Genomic DNA, 21,469 nt, shown 5'->3' on the forward strand with positions numbered 1-21,469 from the left:
CTTATCTGTGCACAAAACGAGTCTCGTCTGATCTTACATTAAATTAGCACAGAAGTGACTTGATGCTATTTTTAATTCTGCTATATGATTCTGACAGCCTGTTTTCTGTAAAAGTGATGAATATCGTTCACTGTTTTCAAATGTAGCCCAGCTTGGGTCATTTAACTTTCATGTTGTTAGCATGGTCTACATTTAGTGAAAGTAACACATCTTGAATGTAATTTATTCATTAACTGAAGGCCCGGTGCACAAAATTTGTGCACAGGTAGGATCCCTAGACATGGCCAGCGATAAGGGCCTATCGGGGCCTTCTGGCTGCCGGCTGGGGCCTTCCTTCATTCTGCGCTGCCCCCGGGTGGTCAGTACATGTCATAGTGAGCAATCGGTCTCCTGGTCAAACTCCCACAGGGACAATTTGCATATTAGGCTTTTATATATATAGATAGGTATTTATTAAGGGTCTGCTGTGTAAAGGGTTCTTCTGATTCAAAGGGATACAGCTATACTCTCCCCAGAATTCTGTGAAGAAGGGATGAAAGGAAACTCAGGAAGGAGCCATTCACTGTTGAGTCTATTTCTATTTTGCCCCATTTCTGATCATCATTTTCTCTACAATCAGTAAATCCATTTGGCTTATAATTCACTCATTTAGTTTTGGTCTCTCTTCTCCATTTGTCTTGTTATTTCCAACTATCTTTCCATTTTTCTTTTGGAAGTTATTGAATTTCTTCATTTAACTAATCCGACGCATAATGAAAATATTACATGGGTTTCTTTCCTAGAGAAAAGTCATTTATCTGAATTAATAATTTGAACATAGCTGTAAGTTCTTCAGAAAAAAAAGCTTAATGGCAAAAGCACTTCCATCAGGGAGAGAAAATCATAGTAAAAGTTGTAGAATGTTTTAGGCCTTCATTCCTCCATAAAGAAGTTTAATCATTTATACACTACTAGAGGCCCAGCGCACAAAATTGTGCGCGAGTAGCTCACCGCTGCTTGCTGCCTCCCCAACCACTGCTTGTAGCTCGCCACACCGCCCACCGACACTTGTGGGCTGGAGGGGTGGGGGAGAGGAACTGAGAGGTGGTCAATGCACCTCATGGTGACTGGTTGAGCGGTCGTTCCAGTCATTATGCTTATGGTCCCTGGCCTTTTATTATATAGGATGTGTAGACCAAAATGGAAGTTGGAAAGGTGAAACAAAAAAACAAAAAGCACTTAATCTATGGAAAAACAAATAGTTATAATGCAATGGGTTCATCTTATCCCATTTGTATTTCATCTCATTTCTGTAAGAAAAATAACATGGAAAGCTGAAAGATAGAAGATAATTTAGAGAAAATCAATGGCTAAATAATGATGAAACAAAATAAATTAACACACAATAAAATATTAAAGGACTTTAATACATAGAGTTTGCCTAAGAAAAAACAAATATAGGGTAAAGCTATCATTGTTTGAAAGGTGACTATGAAAAACAGATTTAAAAACAAACTTTTAGCCGAAACCGGTTTGGCTCAGTGGATAGAGTGTCAGCCTGCGGACTGAAAGGTCCCGGGTTCGATTCCGGTCAAGGGCATGTACCTGGGTTGCGGGCACATCCCCAGTGGGAGATGTGCAGGAGGCAGCTGATCGATGTTTCTCTCTCATCGATGTTTCTAACTCTCTATCCCTCTCCCTTCCTCTCTGTAAAAAATCAATAAAATATATAAAAAAAAATAAATAAAAACTTTTATAATACCCAAAAAAATTCAACTTGTAAGATCAAGTATGCAGATTACAAAGGTTAATAGTTTTGAGATGAAGGTTTGGGCTGATGTAATTGAACTAAATATGATAAAATCATGCAGAGAATGGGTAGAGTGCTGACTGATTTTACTATGTGAACTCAGGACCTTCCCTAGCTGTTCACAGGTGGTCACTCTCACTGCCCTGGACATGCCTTCCCAACTCAGCCCCTGGCCACCCTCTTCAGTTCAGCCTGATTCCTCCAGTACCTCTCTCTCTCTCTCTCTCTCTCTCTCTCTCTCTCTCTCTCTCTCTCTCAAACACACACACATACACACACTCTCTCTCACAAATACCTCCCACACTAACATGCACTCTCATATACACTGTCACATGCTCACAAATACCCTCTTACTCACATACACTGATACCCACCACACACAGACACACATCCACACTTTCTCCCTGCTTATCCTGCAGGTCCCTGAACAGATTCCTTCCTTGCTACTGACCCTTGGCATCACTCCCCATTTCCTACCTGGCTAAGCCCTCCAGAGTACCATATACCAAACTCACCTGCTACCCACCTAGACTTGAAGATCATTGAGAATAGGAAAAAATGTCATTTTCATACAACCTCCTCCTAGCACATTTCCTGGCTTACAGTGAATTCACGTTGAATGCCTAAAAATGAAATGAACCATTGACAACATCTGAATTACAAGGATATCCTCTCTCTCTCTCTCTCTCTCTCTCTCTCTCTCTCTCTCTCTCTCCATTCCCCTGTCTAAAATTCAATACAAAATTTTTAAGTTTATTTTTAAATTTTTTAAAACTAAAAGTGAATGACAAATTTGCCTTGACATCTCACTGGCCAAACTTATGTTTGATGCTAAGGCAGTGTGACTAGCACAGGAAGAAAGCATTCCGCAGGCTAGCTGGTGTTGACCATGGAGCAGAGCAGTTGGTATTTAAATCCATGGAGTCAAGAAGACCTGTCACAGATACCTTTTCATGGGGAGTTTAAATGCCAAGACAAAGGTTGGAATGTCATCCACAAAGAGCAAGAATAGATGTGAAGGAAATTGATATTCAACTCTTCTGGTATAGATTTGTGCTACATGGAAAAGTCAGAAATGTCTCTCTCTGGGCAGGTGTCAAAGGAGAGTTCTTAACCAATTTCTATGGAGGGGTTTTGGGGAGTTTGGCCCAAAATTTTGGACCTCATACTCTTTTTCAGATCTCTGCACATTAAAGACAACTGGAAGACCTGGGTTCCAATTTGGTCTTGGTGCTGACCAATGATAAATGATATGCTAGGGGACCCAGGTACAAATTTAACCCTTTAGCCACCTCACCTACACAAGGCTTATGTTCGAATCAAATTTATATATGTTTGTGAAAGTGTTAGATACAACAAGACTCAGTCAGATATTGTGATATTTCAAGCAAAGAAAAAAGTTGAGAAAATAAACAAATTGAGAAGTAATAGAAGTAAAAAGAGTGGGTATCTAATCAGCATCTCAGATAATTGGCATTTGCTAAAGAGGGTTAATACGTTTAGTAGTCTATCCCAAATTTTTTAAAGTAAGGAGATCCCACTTCTGATGTTAGAAACAAACACACACCAAAACTGTCACATACTTGTGCTGATCTACGATCCATTGCAATTCAGATTGACTTGGGGATCAGACGTGCAACCCGCACAAATCTGTAACATTGAGCAAAACTTTCACTTGCTTAATCTAGTCTGACATTGTCAACTACTCATGTATTTATTTTCACTTGATATTTAATTTTTCTAAGGAATTTCTACTCAAAACTCAAATCAATCTAAAATATACAGGATAGTAAACAAATACTTTATGTAAATGAGTTAAAGTGCTTTGGAATAATTTTAAATCACCTTAAAATATAATGTCAAGCAGTGGGAAATAATTGTGGGGATTTTTTTCCCCACTCATTGAGTACAGCATCTTTGTGTGCTTAAGGTAGATTTTAACATTTCCTAATTCCCTGCAGAAATGGTCCGGGAAGCAGTGCTCTCCCATCATTCCTGTGCAGCATTGCTTGACTCTGACGGTGTGTGGTCATTTTCAGAGCTGGAGGCCGAGGAGTGGTGCAAGCATCTCTGTATGGAGTGTCTGGGGACCAGGCTGAATGACATCAGCCTTGGGGAACCTGACCTTCTGGCAGCAGGAGTGCAACGAGAACAGAATGGTAAGTGGGAGTTGCCTTCCCTCATTGTCAAGTACACTAACCGTCATAGAACTTTGAAACTTAAAAGGAGCCCAGAAATGTTTCAGACCAATCATTTTTTCAAGGAAAGTAAACTGATCGATCTGAGCTGTTTAAGAGACTCTCAAGATTGCATAGCAACTAGAGATAATGTTAACATAAAACCTGGGTCTCCCGACATCTTTCTTTGTGACATTGCCATTTACCTAAATAAATAACTAATAAGTAAAATCACTGTGTATAAGGTTTTGACTGGACAACATTCTTAAATTTTCTTCTTTGAGAGTTACTATACTTTAGAGTCTATATAAACAAATTTGACTTATTGTGTTATTTATCAATTGATTTCAGGGAATTTGGCTAATACAATGTCTTAGCTTAGAATACCATAACAAAATGCCATAGACTGGGTGGTTTGAACAACAGGAATTAATTTCTCACAGTTCTGGAGGCTGGAAGTCCAAGTTAACATTTCAGCAGGGTTGGTGCCTGGTAGGGACCCTTTTTCTGGCTTGCTGACAACTGCCTTCTTCTGTGATCCTGAGAGAGAGAGAGAGAGAGAGAGAGAGAGAGAGAGAGAGAGAGAGCCCTCTCTTGAGTTTCTTCATATAAGGGCACTAATCCCATAATGAGGGCCCCACTCTCAGTACCTCATCTAAATTTATCCCCAAAGATTCCATCTTTAAGTACTATTAATTTTGGAGGACTAGAGCTTCAATATATGAATTTAGGTTGGGGTTGGAGAGATACAATTCATCCCATAGAAACTATAAGTAGGAAAGTACAGTGGATGGAATCTCAGGGTATAAGAAAATTGAGATTTATGTGACACACAGTTTACTTCTAAGTTTACTTCCTACACTGTTCTGTAAATTTAATGGGCCTTGCTGACATCTCTCGAAAATTTATGCTGCAGATTCTTGCCGAGCACCTCTAAATACTGAAATCAGAATGATGTAATGAGCTTTTTCTTCATCTTTAAAAAATCATTACCATCACCACCAGATGATCTAGTGGTATGAAAATAGAAACATTTCAGTGTTGCTAATTTTTGATGGCCAATGTTTGAAAAGGTTGACTAATGTTGGCAAAGCTTGACACTAATTATTAAAAAGACTTCTTAGAATTATGCATGGTTTATAGATTAGACAGAACAGGTAGACGTGCACCATGATAACACTTAATGGCTATCATCTTGTTATGACTGATAATGTTCTAACAACCATCACTGTCTTGTAGTTCATTAAAAAGCATTATTTTCTGTTTGTGCTAAAATGAAAAACATGTTTTCCCCACTGATTGATCATGAACACATATGGACTCAAAACACTGCCTGTGTTGATAGTTTTTGGAAGTTCACGAAGGCATTCCTGGGGCTCCTTTTCTAGCTGCCTTTATATCGCAGTTTCCCTCCCACTCTCTTGGAGTTCAGCTCATTGGTCTATTTTCTGAGAACCGTGCTAAGTGCAGAAAGACCATAATCACACTGTCCAATGTATGCTGCTCCGTTTAAGAAAGAAAAAAAACAGAAAAAGAAAAAAAACTCTGGCTGTTAACATTTGTCAAGTACGACATGAAAGAAATACAAAGAAAGCCGCTAAGTCAGGCCTAGGAGAGAGGAAGAATTATTGTGCATTTGTTCAGTGTGAATTGTATGCTTTTATTTTAATACTGGGTTTGTAGATGGTTTCCATCCAAATGGATAATGTGCTCCTTTGGTTTAGTGTAATTTTTAAATCTAACTTGATAATAATGTCAAAGTAACTTGCCTAGCATATAAAGGGAAATTTTTAATATGGTTTTTTTAGCTAGGTCAAGCACAGAATTCAGTGCCAGAGCTATTTATAAAAAGCATAGGCAGTTGTAGCCTGCTGAGTAATCTCCAGGCCACAGTATAAATGCAGGCTATTCCCACAGACAAGTAACTCGCTTCTAATTTCAGTTTCCTAATTTCAGTGTAAAGATGAACTAATATTTGCTCATGGGGCTGTCATGATGGTGAAGTGAGGTCGTATCAAATAAAGACCAACTCTCCTGCTTAGCTCAATTTAAAAAATCACAAGTGTTTTTAAGCATAAGTAAAAACAAAACAAAAAATAAAAAAATAATGCCTGAATATATGTGAGAAGACCTGAAGTCATAAAGCTCTTCTTTATGCCTTCCAGTCACTATTCCAGCATCTTCAAGCATAAAACCTCTAGACATAAACAAAATCCTTAACTTCTTAAGACATGTTTGAAGTCATTAATATGTACAAATTAGAATAAATCCTTTTTGAAATATTTATCATTACAGATTTGGTCTTCTTTCCTTAAGGCATTTTAGTATTAAATTACACAATTTAACCTTCATCAGAAATATTATTTTACTATTTTATTAATGACTAAAGGCCCAGTGCACGAAATTTGTGCACTGGGGGAGAGGGGTTCCTCAGCACGGTCTGCACCCTCTTGCAGTCCAGAACACCTCATTCCTTACCGCCTGCCTGCTCACTGCTCCTTACCGCTCAGCTCATTGCGTCTGCCCCCTGGTAGGGAGGGACCTCAAGAAGGCTCCCAGCAAGCTAACCTATTGGTCAGAGCGTCTGCCCCCTGGTGGTCAGTGCACGTCGTAGCGACTGGTCAGCCAGTCGACTGTCTGCCCCCCTGGTGGTTAATCCACATCATAGCAAGCAGTTGAACAGCCTTAGCATATCATTAGCATATTACACTTTGATTGATTGAACAGACTACCAGACACTTAGCATATTAGGCTTTTATTATATAGGATGTGCTTGGATTTCATTTACAGTTTCTCTTCAGTAGAGAGGTGCACATGTGTGCAGAATTGAAATAGTAAACTACATTATTGTGGCTTGTGGTGATTGTGTGGTGTCCTATCGTCAAGGAAACACTTACTGCGCAGCCTTGATCACCACATGTTTGGAACATTCAAAATTGCTACTTTCCTCTACTGTTTTTCCAACTCTTCAGACAGCTTGATCTTATTTATTCTGAGACTAGCTAAGAATGAAGCTTTGTGCAAATAATTTTTAAAGGTATAATTTGTGTTGCTGAGATAAAAGTTATCGGTTAAAATCTTTGCTAAAATCATCTTTATCTAATGCTTCCAGCTGCTTTTGTATTGACTCTGAATCTCACACGGTACGGGGAAAAGTAAGCAAACACAAGCACACACACAGACTTATTCTTAGACGTTGGATAACACTTCCACAAGAAAGTGTATATTAAGTACACATTTTAAACTTTAAATTTGTACAACTTCCAGGATCTTCACATCTTTTAGTAGTACTTAAGATAGCCTACAGTGACCTGGTTGGGAATACGGTCTTTACAGAGATAATCAAATTTAAATGTGGCCATTAGAATGAGCCCTAATCCAATATGACCTTCACTATGTCCTTATAAAGAGGAGAAATTTGGAGACAGAAACAGACATGCACAGAGGAAAGGTGATCTGAAGACACATGGAGAGAACACAGCCGTGTGAAGGGAGTGAGGCATCTACAGGATGTGGGTTGCTGGCAAACACGGAAGCTAGAAGGGACCAGGAAGGATTCTCCCTCTTGAGCCTCGTAGAGAGCACAGCCTTGCTGACACTTCGAGGTCAAACTTCTGGCTCTAGAACCACCAGACATTAATTTCTGTTGTTTTAAGCCACCCAGTTTTTAAAATACAATATGAATTTATGAAAATAACTTTCTAAACCTAGGAATAGAAGAAAACTTTCTCAAACTGATGAAGGACATCAATGAAAAACCTTCAAAAATTATCATTCTTGAAGGTAAAATACTGACTGCTACCTTCATATGATTATAAATAAACAAAGACATCCTCTTCCATCAACTGTATTCAGTATTCTAGTTAAGGTCCTAATTTGTGTAATATTACAAGAAAATAAAATCATAAAAATTAGTTTAAAATAATAATAATAAGCTAGGGTTGTGTACCTGGAATACCCAAAGGAATTTTTAAGGAAGCAACTAAGACTAAGTAAATTCAGGGATGTTGCAGAATAAAAAGTTAATATGTAAAAATTTAATATAATATGTGATACATTGTAATCCATATACTATTTACACACATATTAGCAATAAACAATAAACATTTGCAAAATGAAATATAAAAAATATCATTTATAAAATCATCCAAAATCACATACTCAAAGATAAACTTGGCAAAGTATATAACCTTGTCTCTACACTGAAAACTCAATATTACTGAGAGAAATTAGAAGAGATCTAAATAAATGAAGCAGTAAACCAGGTTGGTGATTGCAACATTCAATACTGATAAGAAACTGTGACTTGAATATCAAGAAACTGGCCGAAGAGCTCATCGTCCCTTTGTCTTCTGTTTATTTCTACTCACTGGAGGTGGTTTTGTTTCATGTCAGAAACCCCGTCCCTGATCCTCTACTTCCCGCTGCAGCAGGAAGGACTCGTCCCACTTACCTCCACCTGCCAGGCAAGCTCATCGCTATACATGGATCAGTTCCTGCCCAAAACTTGGTCTATTTAAAATGCTGGTGGCGGAGAAAGGAAGGTTTGGTCCTTCTCAGGGCTGATGACCCATTCGGTCTCATACACACATAGTCTGGGGTTTTACTGTTCCTTTTCCTGGACCATTTCTCCTGAGCGCAATGGCCCTTTCTCACCAGACCTTGTCAAATTCGATTTAACTAAACCTTGTTTGGTAACTCCCTTGAGACTGTTCTTGAAGTTGTGACTGTAACCCTATGTCCCTGCCTTTTGAGGTTCAGTCTGTTCCATTGGACCTCTCAACCCAGCCCTGGTGTAAAAATGCCCTTGCAGATCTAACTGTAAATTCAACTACATTCTTTGTGGGACATTAGTTTAATAAATATCTTACCTTTTATTGGTTTTGGCCATTTAAAATAAAATTATATTTTCCAATAAAGACTCCCAGCGATCTGAGTTTAAACAGGCCCTTTAGGTCATTTCGATGCCCACAAAAGCCTGAAAACCAGTGATCTAGGCAGTAAAAACCAAATGTAGGTTCATAAATATGAAAGTGACATGATTAGAGAGGTGTTTAAAACACCTGCCTGGTAAAATTATTTTACAAAGATAAACATTTTAAAAAGTCATTTTAGGAAAACCATAAAAATATTATAAGAATCCATAGGCAGCAAAATATCAGACATATGTCATAGCAATATCTTTACTGATATATCTCTTAGGACAATGGAAACTAAGGAGAAAATAAACAAATGGGACTAAAATAAAAATAAAAATAAAAATAAAAAGCTCTGTACAACAAAAGAAACCATCAACAAAACAACAAGAAAACCTACTGAATGGGAGAACATATTTACCAATGTGACATGTGATAAGGGTTTAATCTCCAAAATGTATAGGGAACTCATACAACTTAACAAAAGGAAGATAAACAGTCCAATCAAAAAATGGGCGAAAGACCTAAATAGACACTTTTTGAAAGTGGACATACAGAAGGCCAAGAGATATATAAAAACATGCTCAAAGTCACTAATCATCTGAGAGATGCAAATCAAAACAACAATGAGGTACCCCCTCACACCTGTCAGAATGGCTATCATCAACAAATCAACAAATGACATGTGCTGGCGAGGATGTGGAGAAAAAGGAACCTTCTGGCACTGTTGGTGGGAATGCAGACTGGTGCAGCCACTGTGGAGAACAGTATGCAGTTTCCTCAAAAAATTAAAAATGGAACTCCCATTTGACCTAGTGATCCCACTTCTAGGAATATATCCCGAGAAACCAGAAACACCAATCAGAAAAGATATATGCACCCCTATGTTCATAACAGCACAATTTACCATAGCTAAGATTTGGAAATAGCCTAAGTGCCCATCAGCAGATGAGTAGATTAAAAAACTGTGGTACATCTACACAATGAAATACTATGCTGCTATAAAAAAGAAGGAACTTTTACCATTTGTAACTGCATGGTTGGACCTGGAGAACATTAGGCTAAGTGAAATAAGCCAGTCAGAGAAAGATAAATATCACATGATCTCACTCATTTGTGAATTATAATGAACAGCATAAACTGATGAACAAAAATAGATCCAGAGACATAGAAGCATCAAACAGACCTTCGAGCATCAGAGGTAAGAGACCAACCAAAGGACTTGTATGCGCACAGATAAGCATAACCAAAGGACACAGACAGTAGGGGGGTTGGGACATGTGCTGGGGGTGGAGGGAGCAGCCAGGGAGAGGTCAATGGGGGGAAAAGGAGATATATGTAATACTTTCAACAATAAAGAATTTTTTTAAAGTCCTTTTAGTGGAGCCAATTTTAACTTTGTCATATTGAAATGGTCTTTCCAATGGAAACCATAACGAATTTGAGCAACAGCCTGTTTTATGTTAGTAAGGGCATGAAGTAAATTATTCATAGCAAGTGCAGAAACCTTCCTTCCATTATAATGGAATAGGAAAAAGTATAATTTACTAGATAATTGATGCGCTGCTCTCATCTTTATGTGCCCAGTTTTCTGCTGGATTACATTAGTCTAGTTTTTAATTGAATCTCTAATCCTTGGAAATTAGGGGAGGGTGGATTTGAATATTAAAAATTGGAAATAAAATAGAATAAATTTTTCATAAGATGGAAGAAATAGCATTAAAAGGGAGACTGGAGTATTCTGAATCATATTAAGAAGGGGTTAACTTGAGTTGCTAGGTAACAAAGTGTGTGAAGACTGAGAAATTTGAAGGCAGGCAAGCGGGGAAGGGCCACCACAGGTACCTTTCACCTGCGCTATGTTGCCTGGAGCTGGCTCTGGAAGGACTCCTTGGGGCAAGTTACTCAATCACTTTGTGTTTACTTATAAAGATCTAGAGCTCTATAGTATGTGAAGCTTATTAAATTCACTTATTTATTATTCTCCAGCTTTTCCCCATGTCCACTGTGATGACTGGACTCTGTCTTCATCATCGCTAGGATTTTATCTGCTAACAGAGCACACAGACATTTCAGGGAAAATATGGTTCTCCTGAGTCCTCTGATGTTTCGTGTTCCATCTACCTGAAGGGCACTCAATGTCATGATTATTTTTCTACATCTTTTTTTAAAAATATCAAACTGTGGGTGTGAATATCAAGGGTCAATGTGGCCCTAAGCAATAGTAAAATTGGTTAATGATGTTCATTTATTTCAGTATTTTGAAAGAAGTGTTATTTCTTGACTTTTGGGCAGTGATTCTTTGGTTGCTATCCTCAGACTCTGGAACTGATGGAAAGAAAGGAATTTAGAGGAATGTTTTACTTTCTACTTTTGTAAAAATATTTTCCCTATCCACAACAAATGCCACTGACGTATCATTAGTTCCAAATGGAAAAGCTGAACTTCATCCAAAGGGTCTTGACCAAAGAAAAAAAGACTGCTGTTCAGGCATTCTCTATATTCCTGAGTCACTCTGTTTGGTCCAAGTTTCATTTATATTCTTATATGAGATCATGCCCCTTTGGTATACTACTTGTCAACCCCGTTGGTGTGGGAATTGTGGTAGGAATGTGAGTGATATTTTTGATGCTAAATGTTCATACCTTACTTGGTTTCACACAAGAATTTTTGAATTTAGAATATATATTTCATAAATATATATATGTGTGTGTGTGTGTGCGTGTGCTTTTTATTGCAGATAATTAATAGGGCAATGTTCTTTCTTCATTTATCATCTATAGAATTTATCTTAATTTGTCTTTAGGAAATGAATGTGAAATCATATACATATTAGTTTTATAGGTCAATAATCTTAGTAAAAAAATTGAATCATTAGATTATTTTAATCAAAAATATCTAGACACTTGATTATAACTATTGTTCATATGGTTACTAAATTTCAAGCTGTCATGCTTAAATTAAATTTAACCTATTTAGAATCCGATTTTACTGTGGGTTTTTTTTGCATCAATAAATCGTTATTCTGCAAAATACCTGCCACAGAAAAGATTCTTTCTATTATAAGACAATGCCAGCTCGGTACAAGCAGTCAGTGTTTAAATTGAGGCATTCTGATGGATGATAGCACATTCCTAAACATATCAATCCTCTTCCAACTGAAACTGCACCATTATCCCTTTCAAAATAATTAATTCAACAGCACTGCCTTTAATGTACTATTCATAATTAAATTTATAAACTCACAAGGATTTATCTACCAGTAATTCTTACAATTTTTGTTATCATGACTTATTATTTGTTTATAATTCCTCAATTCTTGCAAACCATATTTATTATGGCAATATTTATTTTATTCATAGTTAACCAATATTTATTGATCACTTACTTTAAACTAAGACTAGGAACTAGGGATATTTTATAGGACACTTTACAGGTCATCCTAAGGTCTTTACTTCCTGGAACTTAGAAACTAACCTTATTTTCCAAAATTAAATGCATATAATGCATTTAACTGGAGATTAGAGGCTGCATAATTTTGTGGCAGCCTTTAGGATGCACAAAAAGTTATAAAACTAGATTTGGAATTATTACCTAATAATCAGATTTTCGAGTATAAAATATCCAGGAATGAAAACAGTTGTGTATTTTTATTTTTGCATACCAAAAACCACATTATGAAGTCCTGAAGAAGGCAGTAATGAATACCTGCAATTATCATGGGCTGAAACTGACAGTGAATACAATGTGTTTTGACAGTCAATCTGAGTGTGCATTGAGTACTTCATGCCACAAAGGTAAAAATGAGTACATTTTTGCTCAAATTAAATGACATTCCTCTCAGGAATTGTATGATATCCACTTAAAGTGTGTGAAGAAGCAGACAGGAAGCACCAATTGGACTGAAATCCACTTAGCTTTTTACCCTCATTTCTCCACCATACAATTTAACCATTTAATCCCCACCATAGAGAATGCATGCAACAAAAGTTGTAGGATGAGTGAGTTAATTAATGATTAAGAATACTTGAAGTCCTTTTTTCATACACCATTTGGAAGACAGTAATGTCTTGAAGTGTATATGGATATCCCCCAGGGACACGAGACCACTTTCTGAGGGCTGTAGGCAGGTAGACAATCAATCCAGTGCAGCTACAGTCATGCCCTCTTCTCCATTCTTTGTTTCTTTGCAGAGCGATTCAATGTGTATCTGATGCCTACACCAAATCTGGATATTTACGGCGAATGCACAATGCAGATCACTCATGAGAATATCTATCTCTGGGATATCCACAATGCCAAGGTCAAACTGGTGATGTGGCCTCTCAGCTCCTTGAGGAGATACGGGCGGGACTCCACGTGGTTCACCTTTGAGTCAGGAAGGTAAGCTCTAAGGGCAACAACCAAGCATAGGAGGTGACAGGTAAACCTTTTCCTGAAGGAAAGGTGCAATCTAACAGTTCCCAGACTGACCACTGTTTTTATAAAGGTTAGAATTCACCAAACACATAATTTCTCCAGATTCTTGTTTATAATAGAACTAGAGGCCCGGTGCACATAAATTTGTGCACTCGAGGGGAAGGGGGGGTTCCCTCAGCCTGGCCTGTGCCCTCTCACAGTCTGGGACCCCTCGGGAGATAACGCCCTGCTGGCTTAGGCCTGCTCCCGGGTGGCAGAGGGCAGGTCCAATCCCTAGGTGCAGCCCCTGGTCAGGCTCAGAGCAGGGCTGATTGGGGAGTTGGGGCACCGCCCCCTGTCATGCACAGAGCAGGGCGGATTGGGAGGTTGCTATGCCACCCTCAGTCACTCTCAGGGTAGAGCCGATTGGGGGGTTGGGGCACCGCCCCCTGTCACACTCAAGGCAGGGTCCATGGGGAGGTTGTGGCACCACCCCCTGTCATGCACAGAGCAGGGCCAATCAGGGGGTTGGGGCGCTGCCCCCTGTCACGCACAGAGCAGGGCCCATCAGGAGGTTGGGGAGCTCCCCCCTGTCACGCACAGAGCAGGGCCGATCAGGGTGTTGGGGAGCTCCCCCTTGTCACACACAGAGCAGAGCCCATCAGGGGGTTGGGGAGCTCCCCCCGTCACTCACAAAGTAGGGCCAATAGGGGAGTTGGGGCACTGCCCCCTGTCACACACAGAGCAGGGCAGATCAGGGGGTTGGGGCGCCACGCTCTATCACCCACAGAGCAGGGCTGATCAGGGGGTTGGGAGCTGCCACTGTCACACTCAGGGCATGGCCGATGGGGAGGTTATGGCTCTACCCTGTCACACACAGAGCAGGGCCCGTGGGGGGATGGGGGGGTTGGGGCACTGCACCCTGTCACTCACAGAGCCTCAGGGCGATCAGGGGGTTGGGGAGCTCCCCCGTATCAGGCACAGAGCAGGGCTGATCAGGAGGTTGGGGCGCCTTCCCCTGTCACAAGCAGAGCAGGGTGGATAGGGAGGTTGTGGCCCCGCCCCCTGTCACACACAGGGCCGCAGGGCGATCAGGGGGTTTGGGTGCTGCCCCCTGTCACGCTGATCCCGGTGCTGGGAGGCCTTGCAGCTCCACTGATCCCGGTACTGGGAGGCATATTACCTTTTTACTATATAGGATAGAGGCCTGGTGCATGGGTGGGGCTGGCTGGTTTGCCCTGAGGGTGTCCTGGATTAGGGTGGGGGTCCCCACTGGGGTGCCTGGCCAGCCTGGGTGAGGGGATGATGACTGTTTGCAGCTGGTCACACACCCTTCAGGGTGGGGGTCCCCACTGGGGTGCCTGGCCAGTCTGGGGGAGGGGCTGAGGGCTGTTTTCAGGCTGGCAGGTGACGGAAGCTCCCAACCGCTCCTTTTTTTCTTTTTTTTTTTTATTCTGGGCCAGCTTTAACTCTGAGGCTCCAGCTCTTAGGCCTCCGCTCCTGAAAGCAGGTATCTGGTTTGTTTCGGTTCTATAATTGAAACACTGTTTCAACTCCAGCTCTGAGATCCCGGCTGGCTGAAAGCAGGTTTCTGGGGTTTTGTTTAGCTTCTATATTTGTTACAATGTTTCTTAAACTGAAAGCTCAGAGGCCGTCAAGGCAGGCGGGGAATGTTGGAGTCCTCCGTCAAGCCTCAGGTTAGTTTCAAGCTGCCTGGCTGCCGGCCGCCATCTTGGCTGGCAGTTAATTTGCATATCGCCCTGATTAGCCAATGGGAAGGGTAGTGGTTGTACACTAATTACCATGTTTCTCTTTTATTAGATAGGATAAAATTGTGTTAATTTTATGGTCAGGTTAATTACCCTACTCAAAATTATTTCAGTCTCTTAGGTTGGCATCAAACTAGTTGCATAATTGTATTAATAATACAATATAGTTTGTAATATTATTACAATAACATATTGTATCCTACTATATTTTTAGTACAATAGAATTCACATAAAATTCAGCATATCCTTGCTGGCATTATTTTCTGAGTGCTTTATAAGCAAATGATTTTGAAAGAAGTTTTATATAAAATTGTTTAAATATTATTTGTAGGTTTAAAATAAGTTAATGAATATTTATTTATCAAGGTGTTTATGTTAATAACATTAGTTAAGTATAAATATTAATTCAGAATGACTGAACACATGTTGACAAATCTATAATTCATGGAATGGATAACTCAGATTTTAAACTTAGTATGTCAAGGCATATAGTTGGAATCCATAAATGTCAGAAGTGAATGCATATTTCCCAATCATTTATCCACAAACAAGATTTAGAGATGAGTTTCAACCAACTAAATCAATGTGTTTATGCTATGACCCCTTTGTGATATTGTTATCGTGCATCTAAGACAAGACCTAGGTTTTGGTCTGTACCTGAGAGAAGCTTAATGTACCAGACCTCACCCTGGAGATTTGGTTCATCACATTCTGAAAATGAATTTATGGTATTATAAGGTAATTACAGTGAAGTTTTGTTGCACTTCATATAGCAATTTTAATTACCTAAGTTTCTTCTTACAAAACTGTTAAGTACTTATTCAAGGTCAGATTCTACTAATATCCATCTAGGGTAGGCCAGATGTCTTTTAAATTTTTCAAGGGGAGAAAAACTGAGCAGAAGTAATTTTACGAGTCTGAAGCCCTTTTGCACCTTTTGCACGAAGGTATTATTAAAGTCGGGAGCACATTGATTTCTTGAAAAGCCTCCAATCTTGTGTTTACTTAGTGGCTGTGAGTTCACTCAACTGTCTGCCTAGATACTGGCAGTGTAACCATAATCACATTCTAGATACTTATTAGTAAAAGAAATTCTTATAAGAAAATGAATATTATTCTATATGTACACTATTTTTTTTTAAATCATATAGTTATGAAAAAGGGATTACATGTTAGAGATTGACATAAAATTTGTGATACATTTTTTTTGCTGGCCTCAAATGTTAGTGGATATACATATAAAAAGAGATTGGTTTATTTTTCATCATTTAAAAATATACCTCCAGGGTACTCTTGCCTGCATCTTTCTCCTGGGTACTCCTATTTTCCTTTTTTTATGTGGAGCAATTGAAATATTTTGTTTGTTTCCTCATTTCAGTAGGTGTCTCAGGATTTTTAAAAAACAAGTAGTTATTTTTGCTTTTATAGTGGTTACCCTGTATTTTCACTGCATTTGCACCTGTCTATATTAGTTTTACTTTGTTTCTTCAAAGTCTTTAAGGGGGATATACTGGTTCACCACAGGTTTAAAATTGATGTTCTCAACCAAAACATCAAATTATTTGATGTGCAATTTGGCTTATCTAACATTCAATATTAATTGGTTTTCTATGATTTTGATAATTTTTAATGTAGATTAAAAGATATAAATATATCAAAATAGATAAGGCCCATAATCCTCAAGCTTTCTTTGTTTGGTTTGGTTTTCATTTTTGTTTGTTTTTTGATTTAGCAGTAATTTTTGTTGTTTTTGTTGTTGCATGCCAGAAAAACTTTAAGAATAAATATCTTAATGTCTATTAAGTATGTTGACACCTACACTCCTATGTGCCCTAGGAATCAAGGAAAACTAGATTTAGGTCACAGCTCTGTCACTATTAATAACTTAGCTTACTCCATTTGACCTCTCTGGCCTTCACTTTTCGTCTTGCAGAGGAGAATTATAATCTCTACTTCATATATATGTGTGGAAAGAGTGAGTGACTTAGTGAATATAAAGAAGCATACATCACAGTGTTGTCACATAGTGGGCACTGGAGAATCTTGATTACTCCTACTCTTTAAAAAAAAAACACATGTTTTTATTGATTTCAGAGAGGAAGAGATAGGGAGAGAGAGAAATAGAAACATCAGTGATGAGAGAGAAGCACTGATCAGCTGCCTTCTGCATGCCCCTTACTGGGGGGTCAAGACTGCAACCCAGGCATGTGCCCTGACCAGGAATGGAACTATGACCTCCTGGTTCATAGGTCGACTCTCAACCACTGAGCTATGTGGGCTGGACTTGATTACTCCTACTCTTTATCAGTAATTACATAATTTGCCCTTTTCTAGTTTCTGAATGAAGCTTCTGCTTAGGTCTGAAGAGCTCTCTTCCTAAAGAACACTGCTAAGATAGATCCTTAGCCAAAAATACAGGAAACCAAGGAAAAAGCTTGGGAGAAGCTTGCATTCATTCAAATGCTGGAGTGATCATTATAAACTCAATGTCTAGAATGGGAAGTTCATGTTACCCGTCTTGAGTCAGGAATTTGAGGCCAAGAGAAAATGGGACAAGGTGCAACAAGACATGGCAGTACAGACAAAGGGAAGAATGAGTGCCTGAGCAAAATCTATGGATTACTAGGTGCCTGTTTCATTGATAAGCAGCAGATACACAAGAACTCTATAATTGACCATGCTTAAGTCTTTGGAATGAATTTACATTCCAATATTATTATCTGTGAAGAAGTCAAACTTCTTTACCCATAAAATAGTAAGGGAAAAAATCTAAAGGAATCTTAACAAAAAGCTACTAAAATTTAGAAGTGAATTTAGCAAGGTTTCAGCATATAATATCAATATACAAAAATCAATTTCATTGTATATGTAATCTATGAATAATTGGAAGGGAAGTGTTTGAAAATACCTCATAATGTCATCAAGATGTGAAATATACATATAGGTTGATTTTACAAAATATGTGATAGAGCTGTCCATTGAAAACTAAAATATGACTGAGAGAAACTAAAGAATACAAAAATAATGGAGACGTGTACCTCATTCATTAATTCAAAGACTCTATATTAAGATGAAAATCTCTCTAAATCAATTTATAGACAATATAATCACAATAAAAATTTTAATTGACTTTTCTGAAGTAAATGACAAGTTGTTTAAAATGTATATAAAATTGCAAAAGACCTAGAATAGCTAAAACAATCTGGAAAAGAACAAATCTGATGGATTTCCACTACCTATTTTAAGACTTGCTCGAAAATTAAAATAATCCAGACAGTGTGGTAATGACATAAAGGTACACCCAACAATCAATGGAAAAGAATGAAGAGTTCAAAAATAGACACCTGCATAATAGCCTTTTATTTTTCAACAATATGCTGAGAATATTCAATGTGGAAAAGAAACAATGGTGCTGAAATGACTGGATACCCACAAAGTAGAAAAATAAACTTTAGGTCCTATCTCACTGCTAGGTACTAAATTATGTCTGCCCCTAAAATTCATACGTTGACACTCTCACCTCCAATATGATGGTACTTGGTGATGGAGCTCTTGGAAAATAATTCAATAAATGAGGTCATGAGGGTAGGACCCTCAAAATGGGATTGATGCCCTTATAAGAAGAGACACCAGAAAGCTTGTTTTCTTTTTCTCCTGACACATGAGGACACAGAAGAAGGTGGTCATCTACCAGCCAAGAAGAGAGTCCACAGTTATATATATCAAAACCACAAAGAGACACCAGGATGGCCTCTCACCTTCAAAACAACAACGAAAACACTTGAGGATGTCAAGTAGAAATGGGACAACCCTGACCCTTTCTCATCTCTGACGTGAATGGAAAATGGAACACCATTTCAACTAATAGTTTGATTTTTTCTTATGTGTACTATGTGACAGAGTAATTTTACTGCTAAATATTTACCTACCAACCACACCAAAAATACATAAATACTTATACCTGCGGGTCAAAGCGGCTTTGCTCATAACAGTCAGAAACTGGAAACAATCCAAATGGTTATCAATGCGTGAGGAGACAGATTAATATATAGTTATGCAACAGAATACTACCTATAAAATACACACAACATGGGTGCATCTCAGACATATTATTCTAAGCAGTAAGTATGATTCCATTTGCAGAAAATTACATAACAGCAAAACTAACTTCTAGTGACAGCAAGCAAATCAGTGGTTGCCTACTTTTGGGGGTTGGAAGAGAATGCCCTGCAAAGGGACGTGTGTGAAATTTGGGGATAATGGAAAATGCCATGTATCCTGACATGTGTCAAAAAACATGGAACTGTTTGCTAAATACTGGTATTATTATCTGGAAATCATACTCCAATGTTTTGAAAGTAAACTCTGGGGAATAAGGGGGTTTACTCCTCTTATGATATATTTATTTACACTGTCTGTATGGCTGGCAATAACAATTTGTTATTTTTATAATAAAACACTTCCTCTGGGGGAGGGAGAGCCATGAGCATTCTGTGGATAGAGGGTTTTGAAGCTATGGGATACAACCAGGCCTTTATCCCCAGGTCAGAAATCTGGTTCCATAACCTGGGCAGGTTTCGAACTTTAAAATTTTTCTTTGTAAATCTCTTTTTTTGTTAGGATTGAGATATTTTTAATACCTTATTATTGTCTGATTAAAAATTTAAGCTTTTGAGAGAGAAATGGTAAAGAAAAGCTTAAAATTATCATTTCTCCATCTCAAGATAACTACTTTTAATATGTTGGTGTACCCTTTCCAATATATTTTAAAATCAATGTAAATAAATATATACTATAATTTCACATAATATTACATTGAAAAGTAATCTCTGAGCCCTTTAAAATCAAGTTTCTAAAGCTGTATGGTATCTGAACATACTGACATTAAGGTGTTTCCAGAATTAATTATCATAGATAAAGCCACACTGACCATCTGTAAAGATGTACAAATCTCTGATTATTTTCTTAGCCGAGCCTTTTTAATGAAGAATCACTGGGTAAAAGGAAGTGAACATTTTCAAGGTTCTTCACAGTATAGCAAATTGCTTTCAAGGAAACTGATGTCAATTCATACGCCCCCTACTGGTGCAAAGACAGTGCTCTTCTTGACCCCGTATCCCCAAGTATTAAAATGTTGATTTAAGATATTTCTGTTTTGATAGAGGAATTTGATATTGTGTTATTTTTTATTCTTGTTTGTTTCTCTTTATGATTAGAGGCGTGTCCTTGTGTGTATTGTTCACTTGTATTTTTTTCCATCACTGAATTTTGGGTGTTCTTTTCCCATTAATAATTGGGATATTGACCAATTTTTGTGCATCTATTTTATAAATTCCAGACTATCTCACTCTGGTTAAAGGGAGCCAAGAGCAGTAGGGTTTGTCCATACTTGATTTAAAGAAGCAAAGCTCTTTGCACAGGTATAAGATTTGGTAGCAATTTTTAGCCATTTATTCATATGTACTGCATGCCTTAGGTCTAGGAAGTAAAAAAAAATTGGATATATCAAAATACATTTTTTCTGTAATTCCAAAAGAGTAATGCTAAGACAAAGTCTTTTAGGACCTTCATACCTTTTTTTTTTCCTGTGTCTAATTTGGTAAATCTCTTGCTACTCTAATACTGGGACTAATTTTTTCCCCTAGGATAAAACATTAATTAAATGACTTAGGAAACTGTTCTTATCAAGAAATGGAGACTCTGATCTTAATTTTTGCTCCATTAACTTTAAAGTTCAATACATTTTTATTGAACCCACACATACTTTAGTGTGAATTGCTTTTCATTAATTGGTCTCTAGGGATCCCAATGACAGTTTGGCCTTCCTTTTAGGTTTTTTTATTCTCCTTCAGAAAGTTTCTAAACTTTAGTAATAGTCATTAAATCAAGGAATGATTGCCAGAATCAAAGAGATAAAAATCAATGGAGAAAGATGTGAAGGTCTGGTTTGATCTCCTCCTTGGAGTGGTGGCAGGTTGCCACCTACACCAATGAGACAGCTCACAGGAGGCTACTCTTATATGGCTTTAGTAGAACAGTTGAACCATTCATTTATTAACTCTTGATTCATTCAAACGATACACATATTTTCACATTTCTGAAGACCTTCTCCTGAACGGCATCGTTCACTGGTTGCTGCCAGGAGGTGATAGGGATTAGTCATCATTGCCTGCGTGCACCCGGCCTTGGTCATAGATGCTTGTGTTTATCTCATTTCCATTGATGTTAGTGGAATGTTTGTGCTTCCCTTCTTGAGTTTAATTATATTTCAGTTTGATTATAACTCTTCAATGTCTTGGTCAAGGAATCTTTTAGAACCATTTGAAAAAGGAATGTGAATCCTGGGTGCTGTCTAAAACCTCACTATAAACACCTTCTGGTAGATAACATGTGCGCCAACCAGCATAGAACTTAGAGAAG

General features: G+C 38.2%; 1 protein-coding gene across 1 annotated transcript in view; it reads left to right on the forward strand.

Moving 5' to 3' along the window:
• DOK6 (docking protein 6) overlaps positions 1–21,469 on the forward strand; it is a 236,739-nt gene that overhangs the window by 133,447 nt on the left and 81,823 nt on the right. The window contains exons 4-5 of the mRNA XM_081097857.1: positions 3,829–3,948; positions 13,076–13,265. Of these exons, the coding sequence (XP_080953983.1) occupies positions 3,829–3,948; positions 13,076–13,265 (310 nt within the window). The remainder of the gene's footprint in view (positions 1–3,828; positions 3,949–13,075; positions 13,266–21,469) is intronic.

This window comes from Myotis nattereri, assembly GCF_964212035.1.
Source record: "Myotis nattereri genome assembly, chromosome: 8".
Classification (NCBI taxonomy): Eukaryota; Metazoa; Chordata; class Mammalia; order Chiroptera; family Vespertilionidae; genus Myotis; species Myotis nattereri.